General features: G+C 47.4%; 1 protein-coding gene across 1 annotated transcript; it reads left to right on the top strand.

The window, feature by feature from the left end:
• Positions 1-1,016: 1,016 nt before the first annotated feature.
• On the top strand, positions 1,017-24,612 carry RUFY3 (RUN and FYVE domain containing 3). Its single transcript, XM_082281830.1, has 14 exons — positions 1,017-1,309; positions 14,189-14,242; positions 17,696-17,869; positions 18,600-18,717; positions 20,229-20,330; positions 20,437-20,560; positions 20,763-20,824; positions 20,910-20,975; positions 21,078-21,147; positions 22,131-22,223; positions 22,661-22,741; positions 23,130-23,297; positions 24,024-24,121; positions 24,482-24,612. The coding sequence occupies exons 1-14, from the start codon at positions 1,099-1,101 to the stop codon at positions 24,552-24,554; spliced, it is 1,494 nt and encodes a 497-aa protein (XP_082137956.1). The 5' UTR covers positions 1,017-1,098; the 3' UTR covers positions 24,555-24,612.
• Positions 24,613-25,321: the final 709 nt, after the last annotated feature.

The raw sequence follows: 25,321 nt of genomic DNA, 5'->3' as shown, positions 1-25,321 counted from the left end.
CTGCACCTGCACATAAATGATTCCTGTTTAAAGTGACATAGGCAAAGTGTAGGAAGCTCTAAGGTACGAGCTATTATTTTGTTTTTCTGCACCCAGAAGACATAATCCTCGGGGGGCAATGAGCATCCAGAGTAAGCCTGGCTGCCTTTGGAAGCTTGGGCAGAGAAGTACAGTGGCAGAGAGCATCACAGCCTGAACATTCTGTTTATACAGGGCAAGGAAAATATATTGAATAACTGACATGGAAATACATCTGCTGCTGCCTTAGATTTTGTCAAGGTTTTCCTAGCTGTGTAGGTTTTCCTAGCTGTGTTCCATAATATTCCATCACACACAGTCTGGGCATTGTTTTACTCTTGTTAGCAAGTAGAAATTCAGACATTCAGCTGTGAGGTTTGTAAAGTGGATTAAAGCATCTGTTCAATTAGTTGCAACATGTTGCATGACTTGGGGCAGCACTGGAAAATCAGTCTCCAGAAATCAGTAGCCTTTACAGCTTTGCTTTTGCAATTTTAATGTGAGATTTAAAAGGAAAGCAGCAACGTGTTTCAGCTTAACCCAAGTGCACGAAGGCAGGCTGTTCTTTAAAAACTGGCAGATTTATGTGCTTCCTGCCTGCTGACAACACCACAGTCCACATTAATTGCCTTCTCTTCTGAAAGAATCTCCCAAGTGAAATTCCCAGTAGTACGCTGTATTTGGCAGTTTTAATACTAAGGAATATACTTGGACTTTGTCGCCTTTTGTCCCAGGATCTCAAAGCGCTGCTGTCCATGAGCTCTCACTCCGGGGAAAGCCAAGGGGAGGCAGGAGATGGTGCCCTGGCTTCGCTTTACGGGTAGGAGCCCCTCCACCCTCAGCGGGTGGCTATCGGGGTGGTTGTCACCTGCCGTGCTTCCTCCGGGCCGGGCCGAGCCGCTCCCCGGCGGTGCGGGGGGAGCCCCCGGGGGCGGAGGCGGGGGCGGCCGCGGCGCTTCCCGGCCGGGGCGGGGCGGGGCGGGGGCCGGGGCGGCGATGGCGGAGGCGGAGCGGGCAGCGCTGCCGCCGCCGCCGGCGAAAAGTTCCCGGGACGGGGCCGAAGCGGAGCTGTCCCCCGGCATGGAGCGGCGGCCCGAGCCCGGGGAGGCGGCGGCAGCGGCGGAGGAGGAGGAGGAGGCGCGCCCTGCCTCGCCGCCGTTCTTCCTCCTCTACCCCGGCCATGGAGGCGGCGCCGCGGCCGCGCCGCCCGGGCTGTGGAGACCCCCTGCGCCCCGCGGCGGGGCCGCCTTGCCCGTGCTGGTGCTGAGCTACCCGGGGCCGGACGGAGCCCGTGAGTACGGCGGGGGCTGCTCCCGGGCCGGGAGCCTCCCTCGAGGCGGGGTGGGCGGCGGGCCGGGGGTCCCTGGGCGCCGCTCCGCTCCCGGGGCTGCTCCTCCCTCGAGGCTCCGGGCGGGGGGCGCGCAGCTCTCGCAGCCACGGGCGCGCCCGGGCTCGGGGCGCCCGCCCCAGAGCTGCCCCTGCCCCGGGGGGCTCTGGGGGGACGCGGGTGCGCCCCGGCGGCGGGAAGGACAGCGGGAGCTCGCAAGGAGGCGGTTCGTGTGGGGGTCTGTGTGAGCCGTGCTGGCCCAGCAGCTCAGCAAAACCAGCCCCACAGAGAGCCCTTTGAGGAGAATCGGTGCCGCCCTTGGAAATACAACAGGCTGTCCTGGACGTGGGGTCTAGTTCAGGGGCTGGGGAACCCCCGCTCGGGCTTCCCCCTGGTGCTGGTGTGGAGAACAAATCCGAGGCGAGGGCACTGCACGCTGGAGACCTGAAGAGGCTGAAGTGCCTGGCTCTGTGGGGCGTGTTGGGTGACAAATAGCGTTCTCCTTTATAAGATTCTTTCTGATGTTCTTGTGGTGTATTTGGGGAAGCTGGAGTACTCTGAAGTACTTGGGTGTGTTTTAAAAAATCAAATAAAAAGTACACGCATGGGTGCATATAGAAGAGATCTTCTGTTTTCCATCCATCCTAAAAATAACCAGCAGCTTCATCCTCTGGGCTGGTGCCAGAGTGTGTGTGACTGAGCTTTTGGCCTTTGCTTTGTCACCTCCTGTCCCAGGTGAGCATTCATTCACACAGGAGCTGATTTGTTTGGAGCAGGTATCTGTTTTTTTTCTCCTTTGGAAGCTGCTGTACTTGAAGGCATTACTCAGCAGAGCTATAACCAGTGAGGTAAGAAGTCCATGTTTGTAATGCCAAGAGGAGGCAAAATGCTCTGACTTTGCTCTGAGCTCTGTGAAGGACTGACTGTGACTGCCAGCTTATGTCCAAAGTCCCTCCCTGCTAAACTGTTGTTTAAAATGACAGGCCCCTGTCAAAACCTTCCATTTTACTTTCCTTAATCAGGAGATCTTTACCCATGGTAAACCCTGTGATGTGCATGCAAGGGGTTGAGCTACTTCTGATAGAAAAGAAGACTTAAAGAGAAATATTTAATCTTAGTTGTTCGAACTTTGTGAGAAGCTCTTAATCTGGATGTGGAGAAACTGAAGCATTGAGTTGAGCAAATTTGTGCACAAGGACTTAGTGGAGAAGCTCAGTGGTTGAGCAATGCTTTATCCCGAGTCAGCCTTATTCTGCAGTGATTGCTCATGTAAGCTTTGTGAAAAACCTTTATAAGATGCATATAAAAGTTCCCTTGTTCTTGTGAGCCGTGGAGGTGACAGCTGCCTGTGCAGTATCGTGTGTCACAGCCCACTCAGGGACTGACTGATGCAGTGATAGCAGTGTCTGGAGGGAACAGGAATCAGCATGTATTTGCATGGTGTCCTGGACTCTGTTTCTCCTGGGGCAAACTCAGTCAGTAAATCACTTTCTTCCATCATCTCTTTGTTCTTGTGGTTTTTTCCAGTTCTCACATCTCTAAAAGCATCTTTCATTTGTTCCCACAGAGCAGCAGGAGCAGTGCAGTTGTGCTGCAAAGTCTTAGGTGTTACAGGGAGGCACTGGCCACTACACCAAAAAGTCAGTATTTCACAATATTTTGGAGGTTTATTTCAAGTCTTTTTTATTTTTTCCTGTTACAACACAATCATTGCATTATTCTGTTGTATTCTCACCTGATTCCAAACATCAGGTGAAGGCCAGAGTTGGTATGGGAAGGAGACTGCAAAGTTCTTCATGGCAGCAGCACCTGCCTACTAGTTACAGATGGTTCCAGACAGAAGGAGCAGGATGATGTACTTAAACGAGCTAACCTGCAGCAAAACCTTAAAACAGTTAAAAGCAACTTGATTAGGCTGTCCTTAAAACCAAAACCCTAAACCAAACCCTAAACCTTTCCTTGCTCTCACTGAAAGCCTACCCAATGCCACTACACTTGGAATAGACTTCTCCTTCCCACTTCTTAGCTGTACCTTTAATTATGAGAGTTACTTCCATCCTTAAATAATATCTCTGTGTTTCACAGTAGGTAAAGAAAAACTTGTTTGTCACCTCTTAATTAAGAAATTGTTACTGACTTTTGGGTTGTCAAACTTCCTTTTGCCCATTCCTGTTTGAGCTTGCAGGGTTCAGAGTAGCTGGTATTTGAGGTAATGTGCATATCTGTGCTGGCAGAGGAGTCAGAAGCAGACTTTGCTATGTAGATGCTAATTTTATCTTTTTAGATTACATTCCATGTCAGAGATGGCTTTGTCCTTTTTCCTTTGCAATCTCTACCCATTGAGGGGGAAAACTTTCTCCTAATGATGGAAACACAGGTTTTTCACAGGCTCTGAAAATAAAAGTACACCCAAAGATGCTCCCTGGAGTCCTAAGGCTGGTTTGGAAATTTGTTTGCGTTTCTTTGCTTAGATTATTCTAATTTATTCAGTTTTGAAACTCAAAATACTTTGCAGTACAGCTCAGCTCCCAAATACTGGTGGCTGATGGAGTGCTTGGTGTTCAGGTGGTTGGTCTTAAAATTCCAGTGCAGTCAGTTTGTGATTCTTTAATCTTAAAAATGTTTTAGCAGAACCCTGCTATGTTCCGTAATCTGGCCAAAGCCTCTAAGGGCTGGTGCCAAAGTGTAGCTCACAGGAGGGTTTGTAGGACCAGTCAAAGCTGTCTGACTGGTTTGAGATGGAGAAAGTGGTTCATCCTGAACAGCCTCCTCTGCATTTATCCGTGATTTGGGTTTTCCTGTGTCCATGACCATCCTGGAACCCTGATGGAGCCTTATCAGGTGCCCTTGAGTTGCCTGGTAGTCGTATGAAAGGTTTTATGAAAACACAAATATTCGAGACCTTTCTTTTGTTTCTTTGTGAGATGCTTTGTTGCTTTTATCACTTTGGGGCACAGAATGGGGATAGGGAAAAGTTTCTCTTGTGGTTTTCAGGTGGTGATTAAAAGGTCACAAGTCGGTAAGTCAAACAGTTCCTGTTTGGGGTTTTTCATGGTTACTTTTTTTCGGTTTTGGAAATAAGTCAAAGAACATTTTCCAAGTATTTTAAATATCCCTATGGAGTATTTGCAGCAGGATCATTGCATAAAGGAGCCTGAAAATAGAACTCAGCTGGAAGACTGGCTTCTGTTATTTCTTCACATTAACAGCAAACCAATGGAAGTTGAACGGTTCCTAATTTTTTAGCTGACCTTCCCTGTGATCCTGATGTGTGGGGCACTTGCCAGTGCTGAGTTCAGCTGAAGACCCGTGTTGTGAAATGGGAGCTGCAGGGTTACACCCAGTGCTGTTGGTATTTCTAATTGCTTCAAAACAAAGAAATTAAACTGTCTGATAATGAGATCTGCTGGATAATAGCTTGAGCAATAGCTTATGGTGCTTTGTTGATTCTAAAGGGTTTGTTTTGACCATGTGCTGTTTGTTTAGACCCTGTCCAAGGGTTAGCCAGGGCCAGCAGCTGTTCTGTAGCAGTTGGTACATGGCCACTTTCACTGGGTTTCGAATCTGGGGTGGTGTGATGTGGATGCTGCAGCTAGAGGCTGTCATTGCTGAAAGGGTTTTTAAATATACGAGTTAAGATGCTGTCAGCACGATTTATAAACTCTGTTCTCTTGGAGAGAAGAAACAATAGTAATTCTCATTTTCTGTGAAATAATTGCCCTTTGCGTCGCTGTCAGAACAGGCTGCGTGGTGCTTGGTTGGGTTTGGCCTAATGGGAAAGAGCTGCTGAGTCAAAATGTGCTGTACTAAGCAGGAAGTTTTCACCAAAACCAACTGCTTCCTCTTGCCAGTCAGAAATAGCAGCTCTTCATCCTTTTTCCCAGTTTTAGGAGGCTTTTACATGATGGGTGCCATTTTTTTCCGAAAGCTATATGCATTGGCATGCTGATTTCTGTATCCAGCAATCTGTTTTGGCATTTCACGTCCCTGAGAAACCGGTGTACGTCCTTTTGACTATTTCTTTGGGGTACAAAAAGGGAGAGCACTCAAGGTCCCATACATTTGGGCACATGTTCTTATCAATATGTTGTTCTGGTGGCAGCCTTCTGCAAGGCTGACTGTCCATCCATTTCAGATGGATGTTATACATCTGCTCTCCTCAAATAGATTGGAGCCACACAGGAATGAAGTCAGATAAGCTAATTTATTGGTGCCTGATATCATTGTTGAAGTGGGTGGTGACACTCTAGCGACCTTGGGAATGAGAACTGTGTCTGGTGACCTGGGACCTCTTGTGCCCCAGCGCCAGGACTGTGTGCGCTGGGGACACCGGCGAGGTTCAGCCAATCAGGAAGGGACAGGGAATGCAGTACTGTTATTATAAAATAATATTATTATATGGTTGTTGAGAGGTTGAAAGCCTGTTTCTCTTCCTGCTGAGAGACAATATTTCTTTGTGAGCTTCACGTGAGCAACACAATTTTCGGGGGAGATTTTTAAAGTATAAGATTGGGTCACAGTGTTTGTAGTGTTCTTCCTTATTGTCCTTTCATGTGCACATGCCCTGCTGAAAAAGCTTCAGCCTCAGTCACTGAAGTGCTTAGACCCAGATGGTTTTTTCCTTCCCGTTTCCCTGAGACAAAAAATCCATCCTAACATTTTTTTGTACGTGGGAAATTTGAGCTCCAAGGTGCCCCCTGAGAAGGTGGCACAGCGAATAAAACCCAAGCTGCAATTCGCACACCTCTTTTGAAAACAAAGGTGCCGATTGAATTCCTGTAGTGGCATCCAGGGATGCGAGCGGAATACAAATGCTGCTTTGTATTGCTGGCGCTGCTCCTTTGTATTCCGGGGGCGATGGATGGGGGGTGCGTCGTTGTTTGCTCGCTCCCAAACGGGCTGGCACAGCCCGGCGAGGAGGTGCTGTGCCGAGGAGCGCCTGACTGCCGGCCCCGCAGCAGCAGCGTCTCGGCAGCATCCTGGGAATCGCAGGCGATCACATGAGCCTGGATTTCCAGCTCAGTTCATTAGTCAGCCATTTTGGTCGCCACCCTGCTCCCTGCCCACAGCCAATCCCGGCGGCACTCGCTGCCCGGGCTGCGCCGGGAGAGGGGACCAGCGCTCGGATCTCGGCACACCGGGACACTGCCTCTCCGCTCGTCCTTTGTTTTTTTTATTTTTCTGGGGTCAGCACCAGAGCAAGACATTCTTTTTGCTTCTGCTGCCTCTTTTTTTTTTTTTCTTTTTGTATTTTTTACCTGTTTTCCCCTGCTGCCTCTGGTGCAGAAGCCAGGTTTTCTGTGGATGCTGAGGATCAGGAGCCTCTAGCATAGCTGAAGACGACGGCAGTCGGTGGAAAGGAGGGAGGCAGAGCTGAGCGGGAAGGAGCAGCGTTTTTACCTTGCTTGATCTATGAAAAGGCCAGAGCAGCCTCTGTGATCCTGGGCGATCTGTCCTTTAATCGCAAGGTATTTCTGATTTTCTTCTTCAGAAAGCTTTTGTTTTTAGTCCTTATTTTGCCCCCGTTGTTGTTGTACCAGCTGAGTCATCATGTCTGCTCTGACGCCTCAAAGCGACATGCCAACCCCCACCACAGACAAGATCACTCAGGCTGCCATGGAGACCATCTATCTTTGCAAATTCCGCGTGTCGATGGATGGAGAGTGGCTGTGCTTGCGCGAGCTGGATGACATCTCGCTGACACCCGACCCCGAGCCTACCCACGAAGGTACGGTCCGGCTTTGCCCCGGGAGCCCCGGGCCGGCGCATTGTTCCGGCGCTGCACGAGTTGGGAGGGGGCGTCTACAGGAGCGGATGCTCGTGTCCTGCCTGCAGAGCCTGGACAGCCGTGGGCAGATCAGAAAGCCAAATTGCTGCTTCAGATCGCCCTCAAAATTTGTAACCCAGCCCTTTAAGACTGGGTGTGATGAATTATCTTTTTAGCTGTATCGGGTCTGTGTATCTCAGGAAGGAAGAAAACCGTGATGTGTGCTCAGTGAGAACATTTAATCATGATTTTGCCCTTAAACCAGGGCTGATAGCTGTTAGTGAGCTGCCATCTGGTACCAGGGGAGCACAGTGGCAGCACCCCAGCATGTGCCTGGTCGTGGGGAGTTTTTGGAAAGCCCCAGCGATTAGCCAGCGATGCCCATTGTCAGGTGACAATGCCATCACAGTGCCCCAGCTCGCCTCTGATGAGCGTGCTGCTGTTTATAATGGCTTGGAAGCCTGAAACATGGAAGCTGTAGCACATCTTGCTTTCCCCTGGAAAAAGGATTTGTCATCTGGGTTGATAAACAGTTTAATACCAGGACGAGGATCGAATGCTCTGAGAGTACTAAAAGCATGAGAGGACATCTATGCAATGCTCTGCCAATAAACAAGTGGGGAAGAAGGAGAGGTGATGAGTTTCTGCAGGTGCTGAGGTTCTGAGTGCCCTTGCTGGATGCACCTTTTGGTGTTAGAGCAAGCAGGCTCCAGGTTCTCATGCCTGACCCTTTTCCAGTAACTCCTGAAATGCCACTCCACCAGGCAGTTTCGCTTGCCCCATTTGATGCTGTCTGATTAATGCTGAAGGAGACAAGTGAAATTGTGGTGGGGATTTAAGCTTTTAAATAAATTTCCAAGGGATAATTTAATTTCCATTTGACAGCTGCTTTCAGTGACAGTAGCCCTTGGGTTTGGATTTGGCTTGCCAAGTACTTAGTCACGCAGTGGGATACCAGACAGAGGTATCAAAAGGAGAAACTTAACATTCCCTCTGAAGCATATCCCAGGGGTTCAGGGAGGCGAGTACAGGGTGAGCAGGAATTCAGTTGTCTGCCAATTCCTGTGTTCTTATGTGTGTCATTGAGACCTTCCAGTGTTTTTCAAGGTGTAATTACAGTCACTCTGTGGTGTGTACCAGAAGGGGTTAGAAAACAGCATTTGCTCATTTCTTCGCCCTATTATTTAATTCGTATGTCAAAAACAAATGCAGAAAGAGCAGTACCATAACGACCTTCCTGGAGATGTATATGCATGCATAAATTAAGGTTGCTTTTTGGTCTTTTGGGGGGGGCGTATTTGGATCCAAGTCATATTTTGAACAGAGAAGGTCAGGAAAAGTGTTGACAATAGGAAAGCTGACACAGCTGTATCCCAGTGTTGGGTCTGCTCCTACTGCATCAGCACTGCTGCTGTGTCTGCAGGGTGTGCACAGGCCGGGGGCACGGGAGCATGGGTTCGTGTCCCTGGGGGTGTCTCCATAAAACTGATGTGCAAAGGTAGGCATTATGGAGAAGGAAAAAAAAAGCTGGACAGTTCTGCCAAAGGCATAACAGAGGGAGATAGTTTTTTCCTTACAAATTAAGAGATGTAAAATATATGTTGCAAAGTACCAAATCCAACAGCTTGTTGGAATAAAGATTTGAAGCCTTCCATTTGCTGCCCCCCAGCTCTTGTGGCTTCTGGAGAGTTTTGTCCCTGGCCTCTCCTCACCCTGTGATCTGCTGTGCCCCCAGCCCTCAAGCCATCCTGCCTTCAGAGCCAGTCACAGCAATTCCAGTCCTGCACAGAGCTGGAGCTTGAGAGCAGCTAAGCAAAACTTTTCTTCAAATTAAAAGCAAGTAGCAGATGCTGAGTTGCTTGTAACCGTGTATATTCCATATAACCTGTAGCATGGCTGCTCAATTTAACAATAAAACCAATTAATATGCTTTTTCAATTGGAAACAATTCTGTGTGCATATGAAAATAAGCAGATTCTGCTGTTTACTGTAAATCTGCTTGGATTAGAAAAAAAACTTATTTTTTTGAACAGGCAGTGATTCTTAATACGACTCTCAGAACCTTACTGTTCTTTGCAGGCCCCTCAAAATTAAATGGGACCCTGGTGTTTGTTGACCTTGCTTGCTTGCTTGCTTGCAAGGTGTGACGGTCTTTGAGGCATCTTTAGGGATGGAGGTAGAAACCACCTGGGTTGTATTTCTGTTGAATGTTCAAGGGAGCGTGTGTATGGATGGCATTGAACACGGGTCTCAACTTTGGGGAGAAGTTACACAAAATGACCTTTTTTTAGGCCATTTTACTGGATGTTAAATTTCTATCTTGAATAATCATGAGGAGCTTCACAACAGAGCTGTGGAAATTTTTGTCCTCATGGGATCACTTTGTAGTAGAGACCAGAAGAATACATGTGCTAACTCGAGTTTACTTGTAATTTTCAAGAATTACAGTGTTCTTCTTTTTATTAATCCTCTTCTATTTGCACTAAAAGCAGCAATTGGAATTAGAATTTATAACATGCGAAGATGAAATTTTCTTTTCTGTGGGGCAGAAGCTAAGGTCACATTTTTTCTTCTTTTTTGACCAGTAATTTAAAAGTTTTAGTTTCTGACATGTGCTTGTGTAAAATGCCCTGACAAGGAGTTGTAGAGCTCTTCAGGAAAAGAAAATGTTCTTAAAACCTCCTGCCCATTAACCTGGGGCACTGGTTATTGAATCATCCTTCAGATTTTACCTTTTCTCTCCATTTTCTATCCAAGTGTTTCTCCATGTTCCTTTGTGTACTTCAGAATGGTTTAGGGAAGCAGCATAACCTTATTGGTTATACTTTCGTTTTGCAAACTGGCAACTGTTAACTTGGGTTTAGGGTTTCTGTAGTAGTGTGGAATAGGAACAGTGAAGTCATGGGAGAGGTGGAATGTTTCAGTGGACTGGGCCTTTCCCATTACAAAGCAAATCTGAATTGTACTGAGAGTGGCAGGGACCTTTCAGGTGTGGACGAAAACCTGCACGAGATGACTCTGTAGTTGGAAAAAACCTCGTAAAACACATCTGGTGACAGAAACCCCTAAATAGATAACAAGTTTGAAGGAGCTGGAGGCCAGATCTAATAGAAGAAATGTGAAGTCAGTAAATGCAAGTTAAATGAATTGCACTGTGTTCATGGTCATAAAGCTTGGGAATAGCAGTTAGGTCATGTAATCCAGACTTCAAATCAGAAATTACTCTTAAGAGTTGTTTCCTTTGCTCTTCTAAGCTGTGTCAGTCTAAATGAAGTCAGACCTGGGAAACTCAGGGCAGCTTTATATCCCTCCGAGGTGGTGAGTCAAAAGTGCTTCAGAGAAACCACTTGGGTGTCAGCTGAACTGGGAAGTGAAAGATGGGGAAAAACCCCCAAGGGTTTGGGTTTTTATTTTCTTGGTGTAAACTATCAAGGGCCAAAATAGGATGAGAAATTTCTCCGAGCAGTTAGTCATGTGTTTCCCTCCGAAAACAGGCTGGTTGTGCAGAAATGTTCCATATAACTGCGCACAGTTGCAACATAGAGAAATTGGGTGATTATTTTATGGTAATCATGTGGAGATGGGAATAAGACTTAGGATGGGATTATACTGTGACTTCGTGTGATGTATGCTGGCTGTTTGTTTGTCCCATATGTGTAATGGAGAGTGGGCTTGGAGTTTCCAAGTTGTCTGTACTTCTTTATTTCTTTTTTTATTTCCTTCTGGTTTGTTGCAGATCTTTGACTGCTCTTTTCTTCTGTATGCAAGGCTCTCTGTATATGTGTCTATTTAGAGATGGAATTTTTATGCAATGGGTTTTAAAATAAATGTTTCTTTAAGCTACTTTGTCCTGAGTAGATGGTTCCTGGCATTTCAGGCTGCAGACTGCCTGGTGGCCTCCCTGATTTTGGGCTTGCAGGGTGTTTGAACATGATGGTGAAACCCTTTGCTGATCCCTTTTCCTTGTCAACAATTCGTGATCCATCTCGTTGGCAAACCTAACTTGAAATAATTACTTATGTACCTCCCATAACATTAACAGCATCCACCTAATTTTCTTCCTTGACCTCTTTATTTGCTATTAAATGTATTCCTAAGGTAACACATATCAGAATGCAATTTAAGTGTAGTAATGCGACCTGAGGTTCCCGTTTCATAACAGAGGAGTATTTGTCCAGATTTGGGCCAAGCCTTTCCCAGCAGTCCCAGCAGCAGGACTGACATGGCACCATTGCTCAGGACTTTGTATATCAAGCTCAGTTTTCGCTTCCCCAAACTGTCGCCTTGGGGTTTTTTAGGTTATCTTACTGACGGCTCAGCTTCTCCTTATGAGTTTGTTTAAAATTTCTGTTCTTAAAAATAATTTTTAGAATCCTGACCTAATCAAAAGCTTGGGACCTTTTCTTCCTGATGGAACAAGCTCTTCCCTGGGAGGGTGGGGAGGCCCTGGCACAGGTTGCCCAGAGAAGCTGTGGCTGCCCCATCCCTGGAAGTGTCCAAGGCCAGGTTGGACAGGACTGGGAGGAGCCCAGACTAGTGGAAGGTGTCCCTGCCCATGGCAGGGGGTGGAATGGGGTGAAGGCAGTCTGTGATTCTGTGATTCTATTTCATCTCTCTTTGGAGGAACTTGATTCTCATATCAAGATGCTGTGTGTGAGGTGATGCTCATTGGTTCAGAAAGGTTTTGACTCAACTCTATTTTAGCCTAATAACTTCAACTTTTAAAAAAAAGTAAAGGTTGAGCAGCAATGTGAAATAATTTTGATGCTGTTCCTTTCTCCCAGGGTTTACTTGTAAAAGCTTTTTTTGGCTTGGGAAGCTGTATCCCAGCTCCTTCAGTGAGATGCTGCTGCTGTGTCAGCGAAGGGAGTGACTGCAAACCCCTCCGTTGTCCAAATAACAGATGGGATTTTCGTGATTAATATTTTAGAGACAAGGTCTCCGGTCCCTTCCTGAAGAACTGGCTTGAGTGTTCATTCCAATATTGAGTATTGAGTATTGAGTTCCATAATACTAATCTTCCTGGGAATCTGGTTGGAATGAGTTAATTGTTTTATGGAGACTTAAAAGTCTGGGTCATCCTGTTTTCTAAACTTGGTACAGAATTAAATAATTCCTATCATAATTGGAAGTATTGAGTTTTTCACACACCGTGAGGACCATGGGAACTACAGAGTTTCAGGTCTTTGTGATTCTTCTGTGTGAAGATTTTTTCCCCCCACGGTTGCTTGGTGGAGTTTCCAGACAAGTGGGAAAATGTACAAGGTAAAAGAAGAAATGAACTCTTTGCAAAGTGCAGTTGGATGCATGGACAATGAATGAAAATAGGAAAGAAAGTGCTAATTAAAGGTGTGCTTTTGCCTCTAAATCTATGCAAATGCCATAGTACCAGTTTAAATTCTTGCAGTTCTTGCTAGTAGGAAGATGGGATTATGACTTGTAGGGTAGAAGAGAAGACTCCTCTGGATATTCCTCTGGGACCTTTGCCTGGGTTACTTGCTGAGGGTTAAAAATAAATGAGGAAGATTAAATGAAGCCTGTCAGTTCTTTCTGTCGCTGTTAAATCTGGTTTTGGTTATATGTTCTTCCCTGTTTATGCTTTGGATTAAGGAAAAAATGCAACCCCTCGGTATTAAATAAAAACCTTTCAGTGGTGGTGTGTGGCTTCCTGTACTGCGTGCAGGTAGGGATTCTGGGATGATCAGCATCTGGATCTGAGTCCAAGTGTCCCGTTTGTGCAGCAGGGTCCTGGGAAGTGTCCGAGACAGGTCCGTCCACTGCAGTGAGATTCAGTCTCCTGGCCCTTGGGAAGCTGCAACACCTGTCATGAGAGACCAAAAGCCATCAGTGTTGCACGTGGGGGAGAGTATCACCGGGGTTTGTTTTTGCAACAACAGGGATTTCCTCCGGGGAAACTCCTTGTTGCTCCTGCAGTAGTGCTCAGCCACAGGGGAATGTTGGTGACAGCCTCTGCTTTGGAGGAAAAGGGTTAAAAATGAGCACTGTGCATAGCCCAGCGTCAGGATGAGGGGCCTGTTGGGCACACGGAGCTCGTGGGGCTCAGCTCTGTGTGAGCTGAAGTGGCGCTGGGGCTCTTGGTTGCTGTTTCAGCGTGGAGGAGCAGTGTGCAGGCTGGGGCTGGCTGCCGGGGCCCAGGCTGGCGCTGGCTGTGTGTGGGAGGGAGGAGGGCCGGGCAGCCTCTGGACTTTGCTCGGGACTTTGGCACAGTTGGCTCGGGAAGGGGGACGGAGCCTTCCCCGTGCTTCGGATGTTCCGCCGATCGCGGATTAACGCTGGGGAGCGCGGGTGCGTAAGTAGGGAGTGAAAAATGCCCAGGGTTCGGGACATTTGTCTGGATTGGCTCGCTGGGTTTGGCACAGGGACGTAGTGGGTGTGCTGAAACCAGTTCTCCTTGTCCTGCCTGCTCCTCTCCCAGGATACCTCCCTTGTCCCGCCAAGGAGAGAGCTGCTTCCCTGGCTGAGTCCTTAGGGGATCATCGTCAGCCTGTGACCTGTACAGGGCTCAGCTGGGTCACCTCTGCGGGATTTGTCGTTTGGGGTCATGGTTATAACAGAGTTTAAGCTCTGTTGAACCGTAAAATGCCCTCAGTGTGTCTTTTCCCTGAACGTGCCTGCTTCCCACGTGTGGCTGTTTCCCTGCCGGCAGTTCTTCTTGAGGCTGGATATGAGGAACTTGAAGCAAAGGTGACATTGCATAAATATCACAAGTTTAGTGCTTTTATCTTACAAATAAAGGAATGCTTTTGTTGCTTTTCTTTTTAGGATGTGCTTTAGAAAAATGTTGCTTGTGTTTAATGCAGAAACAAAGCTTCTGCAGCTTTACTGAAGCCTGCCCTGGTCTGACTCTGGGAGAAAAATGCTTTGCTCTATTGCTTTGTGCAGACTAATAAACCCTTTTGACTTGCAGATCTTTTGCCACTATGAATTAAGTCTTGTATGATGCAAATCTCCCTTTCAGTTATGCTTTTCTTATATCTTGATTTTGAATCTTTCCTTTAGATCACGGCTTGCATGACGTTTTTCTTTCTTTTCCTTTCCTTTTGCTGTTTGCAAAGACTCTTGGGAGGATTTGACAGATGTGGTGGAGCAATTGCGCGATGATTCCGAAGGTGCGTTCCACACCCACATCTCACAGCTCTTGTTTGTGCTAATTGTTGGCTTCTGCGCTATTATTTTGAGCCTGAGTGCAAAATGCAGTTAGTTTTCCTTTCCAGTGCCAGTAGCTGTGTCTTTCTTGCATTTTCTTGATGTTGCTTAAATAAATGTGTGGGGTTTCTTCACTATGTTGACTTGAAGTGGAGGTAGAAGAAGTGAAACAACAAGGGCTATTTGCCTTCTCCTAAATGCTTTCAGAGGCAGTAGTTTCCTGAGCCTGGCAGAAGCACAGCTTAAAAGGTTGCAGCAACATATGGAAGCTGAATTTTAAAAAGTATTTCAGAAATCACCCTGAAGTTTAAGATTCTCTGCAGTATTTCTGACTAGATTCTTCAGATTTTCTGGCACTACTTGCCAAGGCTTGGAAAAAAGGATTCTAAAACCCACCGCAACTTGTATTGCAAATTTTTGTTAGAACTTGTGAAATACTAAATGAGAAACTTGTTTATAGTGCTTCTTTCTTGAATTTTAAAAAACGGCACAGATGTGAAATAGTTGAATCCCCAATGTAGCAAGTGGTCAAGCAAATTGGTACTTCGATGATGAAATACAACTGCTCCTGCTTGGGATTCAAGTGTTTGCAGCACAAAAGGCTGATGTTCCCATGCCCTGAGCACACTGATCCTTGTTGCTCATCTCCACGATGGTGCCGTTAACTGCTGTGCTGGTTCTGTGCCTGGTTGCTGCTCGCAGCCTCCTAGCCACAGGCAATGTCCTCCTCTCCTGGCAAAACAGCCTGTGCTGCTTCCCAGAGAAGAGCATTTTCCAGGGCAGGCTTTAAGGAAAAAAAGGGGGTTGAGGCTTCTTTTTTTCCTAAAATGTTGTATAAGTTGTTTTGCATTTATTTTGTCAGGTGAGAGATGTTTCTCTGCCACACAGAAGTAGCCGTGCTGAATTTCAGGCTACTTTAAGTTGGTGTTCTTGATGTAAGATGGAGAACCTTGATGAAATGCTAATGAATTGGCATTGCTTTCAGTGGGTTTGTTCACTTCTCCAGGGTCTCATCATTCCCTGCCTTTGATCCAAGTTTTAGCTTCATTTTAGTTGCTTCTTCCTTGTTTTAGAGTATGAGGAGTGATAAAATTTATCGTCACCAAGTAAGGAGTACCAAGACCAGTTGCAGCTTAACCCATTGAGATCCTGTATTGCATTGACTCTTTCCTTGACTTTCAGGTTCCTGGGTACAGATTGTACCTTTTAAACAAATTACAGGATTCTCAGATGCTTTTGGAAACATCTTTGTGGAAGCAGCTGGTTAGAAAACATGTCTGTTCTGTAGAAGCTGCAACATTTAAATAACAAAGTGTCCTGAGAGTTTGATTTCCTTTATTTGAAACCCAAACCCTGTGGAAAGGCAAGGTTCGAGGGCTGGGGTTTTGCTTTTTAAGGTTGATGACATAGGATGTGTAGGAAAGCCCAGGCAGAGGTTTTGCAGGTAGAGGCAGGAGGAGATTGGAGAAGGTACCGGTTCAGATGGAGCATGTCAGGTCCACACCAGGATCAGACTTGTCCCAGCTTAAAGCCAGCCTGACAGTCTTACTGTGTAAAAGTCAGCCTCGCCTGCCTACCCTGCCTTCTTTAAAGGTGTGAGTGGTGCAGTACATAGAACAAGAGTATCAATTACTTAGCATTTAATTTTTGGACTAAACCTTAGGGGTTTTATCCAGTTTCCCACTAGATAAGCGAATTGGTTTGCAAGATGAGAATCTTGGATAAGCTGCACACGCAGAGCACGATTGCTCACAGCAGACTAAGGAAGGGGAAACCTTTGATTAGTGTGATATAGTGAAAATATTTTTCTGTTGAAATTAGCTAATAACCACAGCCAAAGGAGCATTTTCCTTGGTGCTCTCTTGTACAGTTCCTTTAATTCTGCGTTAGGGATTGGTTTGCCACCCAAGCAGAGTCCTTGTGGATGCCTTGCTACCCATCAGATCAGTGGCCTTGGCCAGTGAGGAAATGTGCTGAGAGAGGATGAGGAGGAGGTCTCTGTGTCTTGGCAATACTGTGCCTGCCTTTTTTCCTGAGTCTGCATTCGTGGTGATGGTGACTGTTAGCTACACTGCAGGTCATAAAATGAACTGGAAATCCGGAACAGGTCATGTGCTCAGGGTACCTCCAGATCAGCCGGACCCATCACCTTCAGACAGCAGTAGTCCTGAAAGGCAATAAAAACCCCTCACAAAGTTCAGTCTTTCTGCAGTCCAGTGCTGCTCTGAGCACTGCACTCCTAAATGAGTACTTGGAAGTTCTCTAAACTATAGAAATAGATTTAGAGAAGGAGGCTCCTGGTTCTACTTCCCTCTGAAGAAGAAGAGGGATGACAGAAGCTCTGTCCTGAGCTGCTTTTTGAGAGACTGAACAAATGAGCCATGGTCTTAGGTTTGGATGGTGGCACTGCCCCGGATCTTGCCTCTCCCTGTGCTGTGGATTTTTCCCAGCCCACAGTGACATGCACTCGGGTGTGGGTATATTAGCTGTGCTCTTGGCTCTCTTTTTGGCTGGTGGGTGCTGACAGGGTGCCTCTTGCTTAGATCTGTAATCTGAGGTGTCCTCTGCTCACATCTCTGCTGCCAGGAGTAGTTCATTCACTTGCAAAGGCGGCAGGTTGGTTCAAGGGTCCCTGGCTGTTGGCAGCAGCCCTGGATAAATGGGCCTTACAGGGATGAAACTGCCTGCAACTGAGAACTGGAGCTCAAAAACTGGGTGTGAGTAGCCGGTGTAAAGGTCTGGATATTTATAATATGGTGGAGGGAGAATATAGTCCTGGGAGATCTGTGAGTTTGGGGATTTAGTATGACCTCTCAGGAGCCATGAAGATCAGCTCCTTCTCACTGGTGAAAACCAGTGGCAGTGTTGAAACCAAGAAAGATAAGTGGGAGTTGGCTCCATGTTACATCTAAGCCTCAAAAAAAAAATCTTGAGGAAGAGAGACGCAAGTTGGCATAGAGACACATGTTGCTGGATTAATTGTGAGGGGGTCCATGGTGACCTTTAGGTGGAAGAACAAACCACAAGTGGAGGATTCTTACCAGTTTGTAGCAGGGGATGTGACTTGGAACAAGTGATGGCCGTGCCAGTCAGAGACACGTTGTCAAGGTGCAAAGCACAGGATGAACACCAGGCTCCAAATGTCTGTCTTGAAAATAAGGAACGCCTGTAGTTATTTGAAGTATTAAGGCACCCTCAATATGATACATTGTCTATTCCCATGCCGTTGTGGCTTTGGCCCTAAAGCGCTAGTTGATGTTGATTTTTCTCCACAAAAGGCCTGCAGAGTGCCTCCTGTGAAACTCGCTGCCCCAAAAATGCTTTCAAAGCTGAGGAACAAATAGAGCAAGGTGGGGTGTTTACTGTAATGAAACCAGCTTTTGTTGTTCACCAGCACTTTCCTTCCTTTGTTGCAGACCCCAATTACCTCATGGCTAACGAACGTATGAACCTGATGAACATGGCCAAGCTGAGCATCAAGGGGCTGATCGAGTCCGCGCTGAACCTGGGCCGCACGCTGGACTCGGACTATGCCCCCCTGCAGCAGTTCTTCGTGGTGATGGAGCACTGCCTCAAGCACGGCCTCAAAGGTAACTCAGAGGCTGGGCATGAGCCCTCTGCACTGCAGGGCACGGCCTGCAGTGGGCAACAGCAGCGTGGGGTCAAAACAGAGCTCTGCAGCTTGCACGAGACCGAGGAGAGGCTGAGCAGTCACTGCTGTGATTGCAGCGCACTGGGCAGGCCAAAGGAAGGCACAAAAACCTGCTGCAGGGGGAAAGTTGAGGCGTTGCAGGTGCTTGCCACATTTAAAACAGCATTTCAGTTGTCCCGGCTGTTAGTCAGGGATCAGGGATTAAATCAGCTTTTGGCAAGCTTGTGAGTCCTTTTTCTGCACTTCTTTGTGCTTTAGGAATGCATCCCCTAGCTGGAAGTGCAACCCTGGAGCTCCTTTTCAATAGCTCTGTCTAAACTGAGGGTTTGGGCTGTGCGCAGCTCATGGCTTGAAGCTGCTGTTAAAATGTGTTTGACTGTGAAATCCTGAGTCACAGCTCAAATGGCCAAGTATGGACTGTCCTTTAGGTGCTGCCCTTGTGTGGTAGCAGCTGGAGATGGAAAGCAGAGGGGTGTGGAAACGGGTGGTCTTTAGAGCCCTTCCCACCCAAACCATCCTGGGATTCCAGGACACCAAGTGCCTGCCCAGCAGCAGCCCCAGAGGAGCCATTCTGGCAGGTTTTGGCTTCTTTTTGTTCACTTGTTTGAGAAGGCATTATATCAGCACAGGTCTAACAGGCTCATTTTTTATTTCTTTTTGTTTTTTAGCCAAAAAGACTTTTCTTGGGCAAAATAAGTCATTTTGGGGACCTCTAGAATTAGTAGAAAAACTCGTTCCTGAGGCTGCAGAGATTACAGCAAGTGTTAAGGATCTCCCAGGGCTGAAGTAAGTACACTCCTTTATTGCACAAGTACATAATAGGAGTTTTACTGTGAGAAGGATCCTGAAGAAGAGAAGGAAGAGCAAACAGAACCTTCAGGAATACATCTGTCACCTTCTGCTGATAAAAATGGATCATTGCTCTCTTACTCTTCATCAAGGATCAGCAGCAGGAGAGCACAGGAGATAGTCTTGCTGTGCTAAGAGTGTGGCAACTTACGGACAGCAGTGCATTTACTGCTAGCACTTAAGGCGTGGTGATGTGCCTCAGGCATGGGAACAGCCTTTACTGAGCATTTGTGAAGTCAGACTCAAGAGGAAGGGAATTAACAGGAAGGTTATAACAGTTTAAATAAACAGTTTTGAGGCTGATGTAGGTAATGCTTCTTTTGAATAAATTTGGTTGAAGTTTATGTGAGAGGGAAGCTTAGGCACCAAGCTGGAGAAGACAGTAGTTTGTGTTAAAGAGGGGAGGCAAAAAGCCACAGGAAGCCAATATTACTTGTAAAAGATTCATAGGAATTTCAGATGTCACATTCAGGCTTGCCTATTTCATGGTGAAAGAAACTGTAAGAAGCTTTCAGCTTGGAATAGAAAAAATGGGTAAGGAAGCTTTTGTATGAGCAACAGGACTAAGGATCGAGTCATCTTTGCTGAAAGAACAGATGGATAAATTCAATAAATGGCTTTTGGGTTAGTATTTAGTGAGGTACTGACGGACAAGTGCTTTTACTGGAGATCTGGGCAGGACTCCTGCAGCAGCTGACAGGGCCAGCACTGTGCCGGGGCTCCTGGGACCTTTTCCTGTTGCAGAGCATTGCAGCAGGAAATGAATGGAAGTAAAGAATGCTTTCAGAGTACTTTCCTAAACCTTCTCTTGATAGTGACCCTTTGGAAGGGCCAGGTCCCGTTAGTGAGTCAGGAGTGGGCAGTACTGGCCATGACTTCCTTGAGCTGCTGCTGCTCGTACCACGTGAGGTCAGACATCCAGGTCAGTGTGTTAGAGCCACATGCTCCTGGTGGCTGGGAGAAAGGAGGGGAAGGACTGGCACTCGAGGCCATGGCATCCTGTGAGGCTGTTCAGGAGCAAAGCACTGAGGAGAACAGCACTGAGTTGGTTCTGAGCTGTCTGGCTGGATTCCCATCCAGCCTGACCCACCCCAAGGAGTGGTGTTGGGCAGCTGCGCTGGTGTGTGTGTTCCTGTGACTTAGGCAGAACTGGTTGTGACTCAGAAGGTGATGAGCTGAAGCAGCTGATCTGTCTGGCAGCGTCCAGCAGGGATAAAGTCAGGGAAATCTTTTTAGTAGGGCAGCAAAAACATAATGAGTTATGAGAGAAACAGTGATGGCTTAATCAGGCTGGACCTATTTGCGCTTCCGTGCCTTGTGTTTCTCTATTTGCACCAGTGCCACCTCTGTCTTGGAAGTGCAAAAACTTGAAGGAGGGTGGGGTTATTAGAGCTGTTGGTGACTGTGCCTTGCAGGGTGTCTGGAAATGTTTGTTTTGGCCTTTGCAGGACACCTGTGGGCCGAGGAAGAGCTTGGCTTCGCCTGGCTCTGATGCAGAAGAAACTTTCAGAGTACATGAAAGCCTTGATTAACAGAAAGGATCTTCTCAGGTGAGTGCTGGACTCATTCTCAGTTAGGTTCACTTCTGCTCTCTTGTAAGATCTTGATCATTTTTCCCATCTCACTCCTGTGTGTCTCTTGCCCTGCATCCTGCAGTGAATTTTACGAGCCCAACGCACTGATGATGGAAGAGGAAGGTGCCATCATTGCTGGCCTTCTTGTAGGTCTGAACGTCATCGATGCCAACTTCTGCATGAAGGGAGAGGACCTGGACTCCCAGGTACTGGGTATTCAATTAATGGGTTTGTTCTGCTCATTTAAATTGGAAAATTCATTAATTTTGCATAGCCTGCTGATGTAATGAATCCTGGCTGAAGTACAGCAGGTGTTGATGTCCTAACTCTAAACTTCCACACCTGGGAACAGTAGGTTGGTCTTAGAAACCAAGTGGTTAGTGTAAAATGCAATTTTTTCTCCTCCAGGTCGGAGTTATTGATTTCTCCATGTATTTGAAAGATGGGAACAGCACGAAAGGAAGCGAAGGGTAGGTGCACACACAGTTGTCCTGCTGCTCCTCTCTTGGGAATGTGTATTCAAGTATTCCAGGCTGCCCTGTTTCTTTTTTCCAGAGATGGTCAGATAACTGCCATTTTGGACCAGAAGAACTATGTAGAAGAACTCAATAGACATCTAAGGTAAAATGTGATCTCTTGGCTCTTTATTACTTTGTAGAACAAAAGAGAAAACGGAATTTTGAAAAGTGAAGCAATTACTGTAGGGTTTTTTCTCTTCAACAGTGCTACAGTAAACAACCTGCAGGCCAAGGTGGATGCCTTGGAGAAATCCAACACAAAGCTGACTGAAGAGGTAAGTGTCATGGAAAACCACCTGATGCTTTGGCCTTTGGGAATTAGGGATTAACCAGGGAGGGAGGAGTTCCTTTCAGATGTCTGGTGTACAGAATGAGGGGTGTTTAGTGATGGAACTGGAATAGCTGACCTGCCAAGGAATTTCACTGGCTGTCACTACTGAGCACGAGTTGGAAAATCAACTGTATGTTTATGTAAATTTGCAAAAAGTAAAGGAAAAAATGTCAATATAAGTAAAATGTCCAGCCTGAGCATGAGAAACAGCGGGTACATCAGGCAGGGGTGCAGTCTGTGTTTTAACATTGGTCTGCAGCTCATTAGTGATGGCATAAATGTCATAAAATGTTTTGGGGTCAGCTCCCTGACAAATGGGTGACAGGAGGTCTTACCTGATGGAATGAGTGGCTTTTGGTGTTTTACCAGCATAGTGACGTGGTGCCAGGAGATGAATTGCAATGGTGCCTGCAGTGTTTCTGGGGTTTGATAATGAAGTTGCCAAGGGAAGCGTGCAGAGTGTGGAATGAGGCTGCGGTGACAGCGGCACGCGCTGTGCCAGCTGGGGTGTAGGTAATGAGCTGTGTCACACATCACAGCCACGTGTGTGTGTCGGGCCTGAGCTCTGTCAAGGACTCGCACTTGCATCCGGGAGTTCTGTTTGAGTTTGTCACAGGATAGCATGGCTGATCCTTTGGAATGTCTCTGAGCTGCTCATGTGTGTGACCCTTATGTAAGTTGTGAGTTAAAAAGCCAGAAGGAGTTTCTGAAGTTACTTTTGCCTTTGACCATACACTTATATTAATCAGTTGGTCTGCAGTGCTGTGATCCCTGGGAATTCCTCTGAGCCAGGTGTCCCATCCCTAAGGGTGCTGTGTGCTGCTCGTCCTCCGTTTCCAGCCAAATCTTTCTCCTCTGGTGGGGTCAAGAGAGAAAAAAACCAGTGAAGTATGTTTTTGATGTGTTACTGTTGTGTTTTGTTCCCAGCTCGCAGTTGCCAACAACAGAATCATTACACTGCAGGAAGAGATGGAGCGGGTTAAGGAAGAAAGCTCCTACATCCTGGAGTCCAGTCGCAAGGTTGGTGTGTTTCTGTGTGTGTGTGGGGATGATTGCTGAGCTCTGGGGCAGGCCCAGCCTGAATGCCGTGTTTGGAACAGAGTGCATTTCCTTGTGTGTCTCACACAAACCCCACTGCATTAGAGGAACAGCAGGTAGGCCCTGTGCAGAGGGAACAGATGGGCCCTGGCCGCAGGGAATCCTGCCTGGCCATAGGGGCGGAGCAGGGAGCATGCGCAGAGCCAGGAGCTCCCACGGCTTACGGCTCGCTGGGCAAGGTGTCAGGGGGCAGGAGGGAGGGGGCCTTACTGAGGGGAGGCAGGAAAATCGGGATACAGGAGTTGTGCTGGTTTGTCCTGAATTGTTGCAGAATTCCAAGTGTTGGGGAAAAGCCAGTAATGAGGCCAAGTGAGGGCTGGCAGTACACAATGCCAAGTGAACTGTGTCTGTTACCTCAGGCCACCAAGGACAGAACTGCTGACGGGCAGGCACTGACTGAGGCACGGAAGCAGCTGAAGGAGGAGACTCAGCTGCGCCTGGTGAGGACTGGGGGGCTCGGGGCCCACCCCACAGGGCTGCAAAGGGTCACTGCCATGCTGAGCCCTTGTTCAATACCTGTGTGGGGAGAAAAATGCCTGACCTGACAGTATTTAGGAAATAAAATCTTTCCTTAGACCCCTCCATCCCAAAGACAGGCCCATGTAGAATTCCCTGACTCTCTGCTAGCCCTGCTGCACACCTGGCTCTGATACTGGACTGAAAACTGTGGAGTTACTCTCCCTAAGGGATGTGTCAGATGTGTGACTCTGAAGCTGTGACAGTGCAGCATGCTCGCGGGTAGGGAGTGCCTGGGCAGAGGGGAAGGGTGGTTACCCCCTGGGTGATGAGGGGAGCTCCTGGAAATGCTGAGGGCTCCTTGCGTTCCAGGATGTGGAGAAGGAACTGGAGGCGCAGATCGGGATGCGGCAGGAGATGGAGCTGGCCATGAAGATGCTGGAGAAGGATGTCTGTGAGAAGCAGGATGCGCTGGTGGCACTCAGACAGCAGCTGGACGATCTCAGGGCTCTAAAGCATGAACTGTCTTTCAAGCTGCAGGTAGGGAGCTAAGGTAATGCAGGGAATTCCAGATAAAAGTGAGAGCTGCTGTGCATTTATTCCTCCTGCCTATTGGAAAGGTGCTGGGTGTGGAAGGGGCACAGGCTGTGCAGCACACTTCTGTCCTGCTGTGAGAACACTGGAACGTGGTGGAGGGTAAAGGTGAATGCAATTTCTTCTGAACAAAAATTCATCATGGTCCAGAAATGTGTGTGTGAGATGGGGGAAAGCATCTTGTGTGGTTTTGTGGTATGAAAAGAGCTGTGGGAGCTTGTGCGCCAGCACAGTCTGGTGTGGAGGGCACCTGGTGTAACTCCTGTGTGGTGACACGAGCAGACTCTCCAAACAGCAACACGATGCTCAGAATAGATCCTAAAATCAATTTGACAACAGCAAAGAGTTGCTTTTGCTCTCCTTGAGCCAATGGCTTTGTTCAAAACAGCTGAATGATATTAAGGTATTAACTATTAGCAAGCACTGCATTACATTTCCCATATCCAGGAATCTTCATGAATGGTGGCATTGCTCTGTTGCGGGATCCAGATGGAGCCTGCACCTCTATGGCAAGACATTTGTCCTTGCAATACTGACCTGGCATTTGCTTTTTCAGCACCTTTTCTTGCCTCTTTGCCTTCTGCCCTGTTGTTTCACGTGCCACATGATTTATGGGGGTTTATTTGGGATTTACTACTCCTTACACAAACGCCCCACTGCTCCTTTTCCCAGAGTTCAGACATGGGAGTGAAACAGAAGAGTGAATTAAACAGCCGCTTGGAAGAAAAAACAAATCAGATGGCTGCCACCATCAAACAGCTGGAACAAAGGTAAGACAGGAAACTTGAACCATGATCCACTGGTGTGTCCTTTAGTGTAGTGTCCCCTGGATCCAGAATGGGCCAGGGGAGAGTCCCAGTGCTGGGCTGGACAGGGCTGCCTGAGGAGAGCAGTGGGAGCAGCGCGTCGGGGACTTGGTTAATGAGTAGCGCGCCGCACTCCATTGGTGCTCTCATTTTAGGGTTTCTGTTGGGAATGGCTCTTGGTAAACAAAGTGGTTGTCTTTGCAACAAGTTTGTGTTTGAAAATGTTTCATGATGCCTACTCAGCTAATTCATGTGTTCTTTTTTCTCTTGCTGTTCTTATTTTTCCTGTTTTCTCATCATCCTCATTCTGACTTACTTATACAGTGAAAAGGATTTGGTGAAACAGGCAAAAACCTTAAATAGTGCAGCAAACAAACTGATCCAGAAGCATCATTAGACATTTTTATGTCTGGCCACCTCACAGCTCTGACATCAGAACTCATTTATGAGGGGAGAACTTGAGAATTGCTAAAAGCAACTGTTAAAATATTAATTGTCACCTAAAGTTGATTTGGAATTTGCCGAGTTTTTAAAATCAGTGAGTTTTTCTGCCGAGATTTAGTCGGGTATAAAAATCCCCAGCCCTGCCATTTAAACCGTGTTCAAGTACCAACGAGTTGGCCACTAAGCACCCCGGGAAAGCGTCAGGAGTGGGCGAGGTGGCTGTGTCCAGCCGCTGGTGTCACCGCGTGCAGCAGCACAGCCCTCGGCGTGTGCGCGGCTCAGCCGAGGCCGTGGCCAGCTCGGGACAGTCAACTCCTTTTCTGTATTGCCCTTTTTGTGAAGTAGACGAGAAATGCATCCCTGGAAGTTGTTGACAGTAGTTGTGTGCGTACCCCAAGCCGTTCCCCGTTCTCTTCTGTTCTGTGGGTTCAGCCCCGAGTCCGAGCCGAGCGGGCGCGACGCTGGCCCGTCACCGGGAAGACCGGCCCTCCCGTAACCAGCCTGCCTGGATTCTGCCTTAGGGACTTGGGGGGAGGGTGGGGACTTATCCTTATTCCTTTCAACTTCATGTGTCCAGAATTAGTAGCTATAGGTGTCTTAGAGTAACACGGTAGAGTGGTAAGTTCAGTGGAAACCTCCTTCTCTTTGCATTGCTTCTACCTCTGCCAGGAGTCCCTCCAGACATACCCTGTGGTCCTTCCTGACCCAAGGAAGCGGAGG

Source organism: Coloeus monedula, assembly GCF_965178545.1.
Source record: "Coloeus monedula genome assembly, chromosome: 5".
Lineage (NCBI taxonomy): Eukaryota > Metazoa > Chordata > Aves > Passeriformes > Corvidae > Coloeus > Coloeus monedula.
This window is presented reverse-complemented; position numbering and strand designations above follow the sequence as displayed.

Excerpts from the sequence above, each read along its gene's own strand:
- RUFY3 (XM_082281830.1), top strand. The coding sequence starts at position 1,099 with ATGGAGCGGCGGCCCGAGCCCGGGGAGGCGGCGGCAGCGGCGGAGGAG. Across the intron at positions 1,310-14,188 it reads CCCGGGGCCGGACGGAGCCC|ACTCTTGGGAGGATTTGACA; the intron begins GTGAGTACGGCG and ends CTGTTTGCAAAG. Across the intron at positions 20,976-21,077 it reads GAACTCAATAGACATCTAAG|TGCTACAGTAAACAACCTGC; the intron begins GTAAAATGTGAT and ends TCTCTTCAACAG.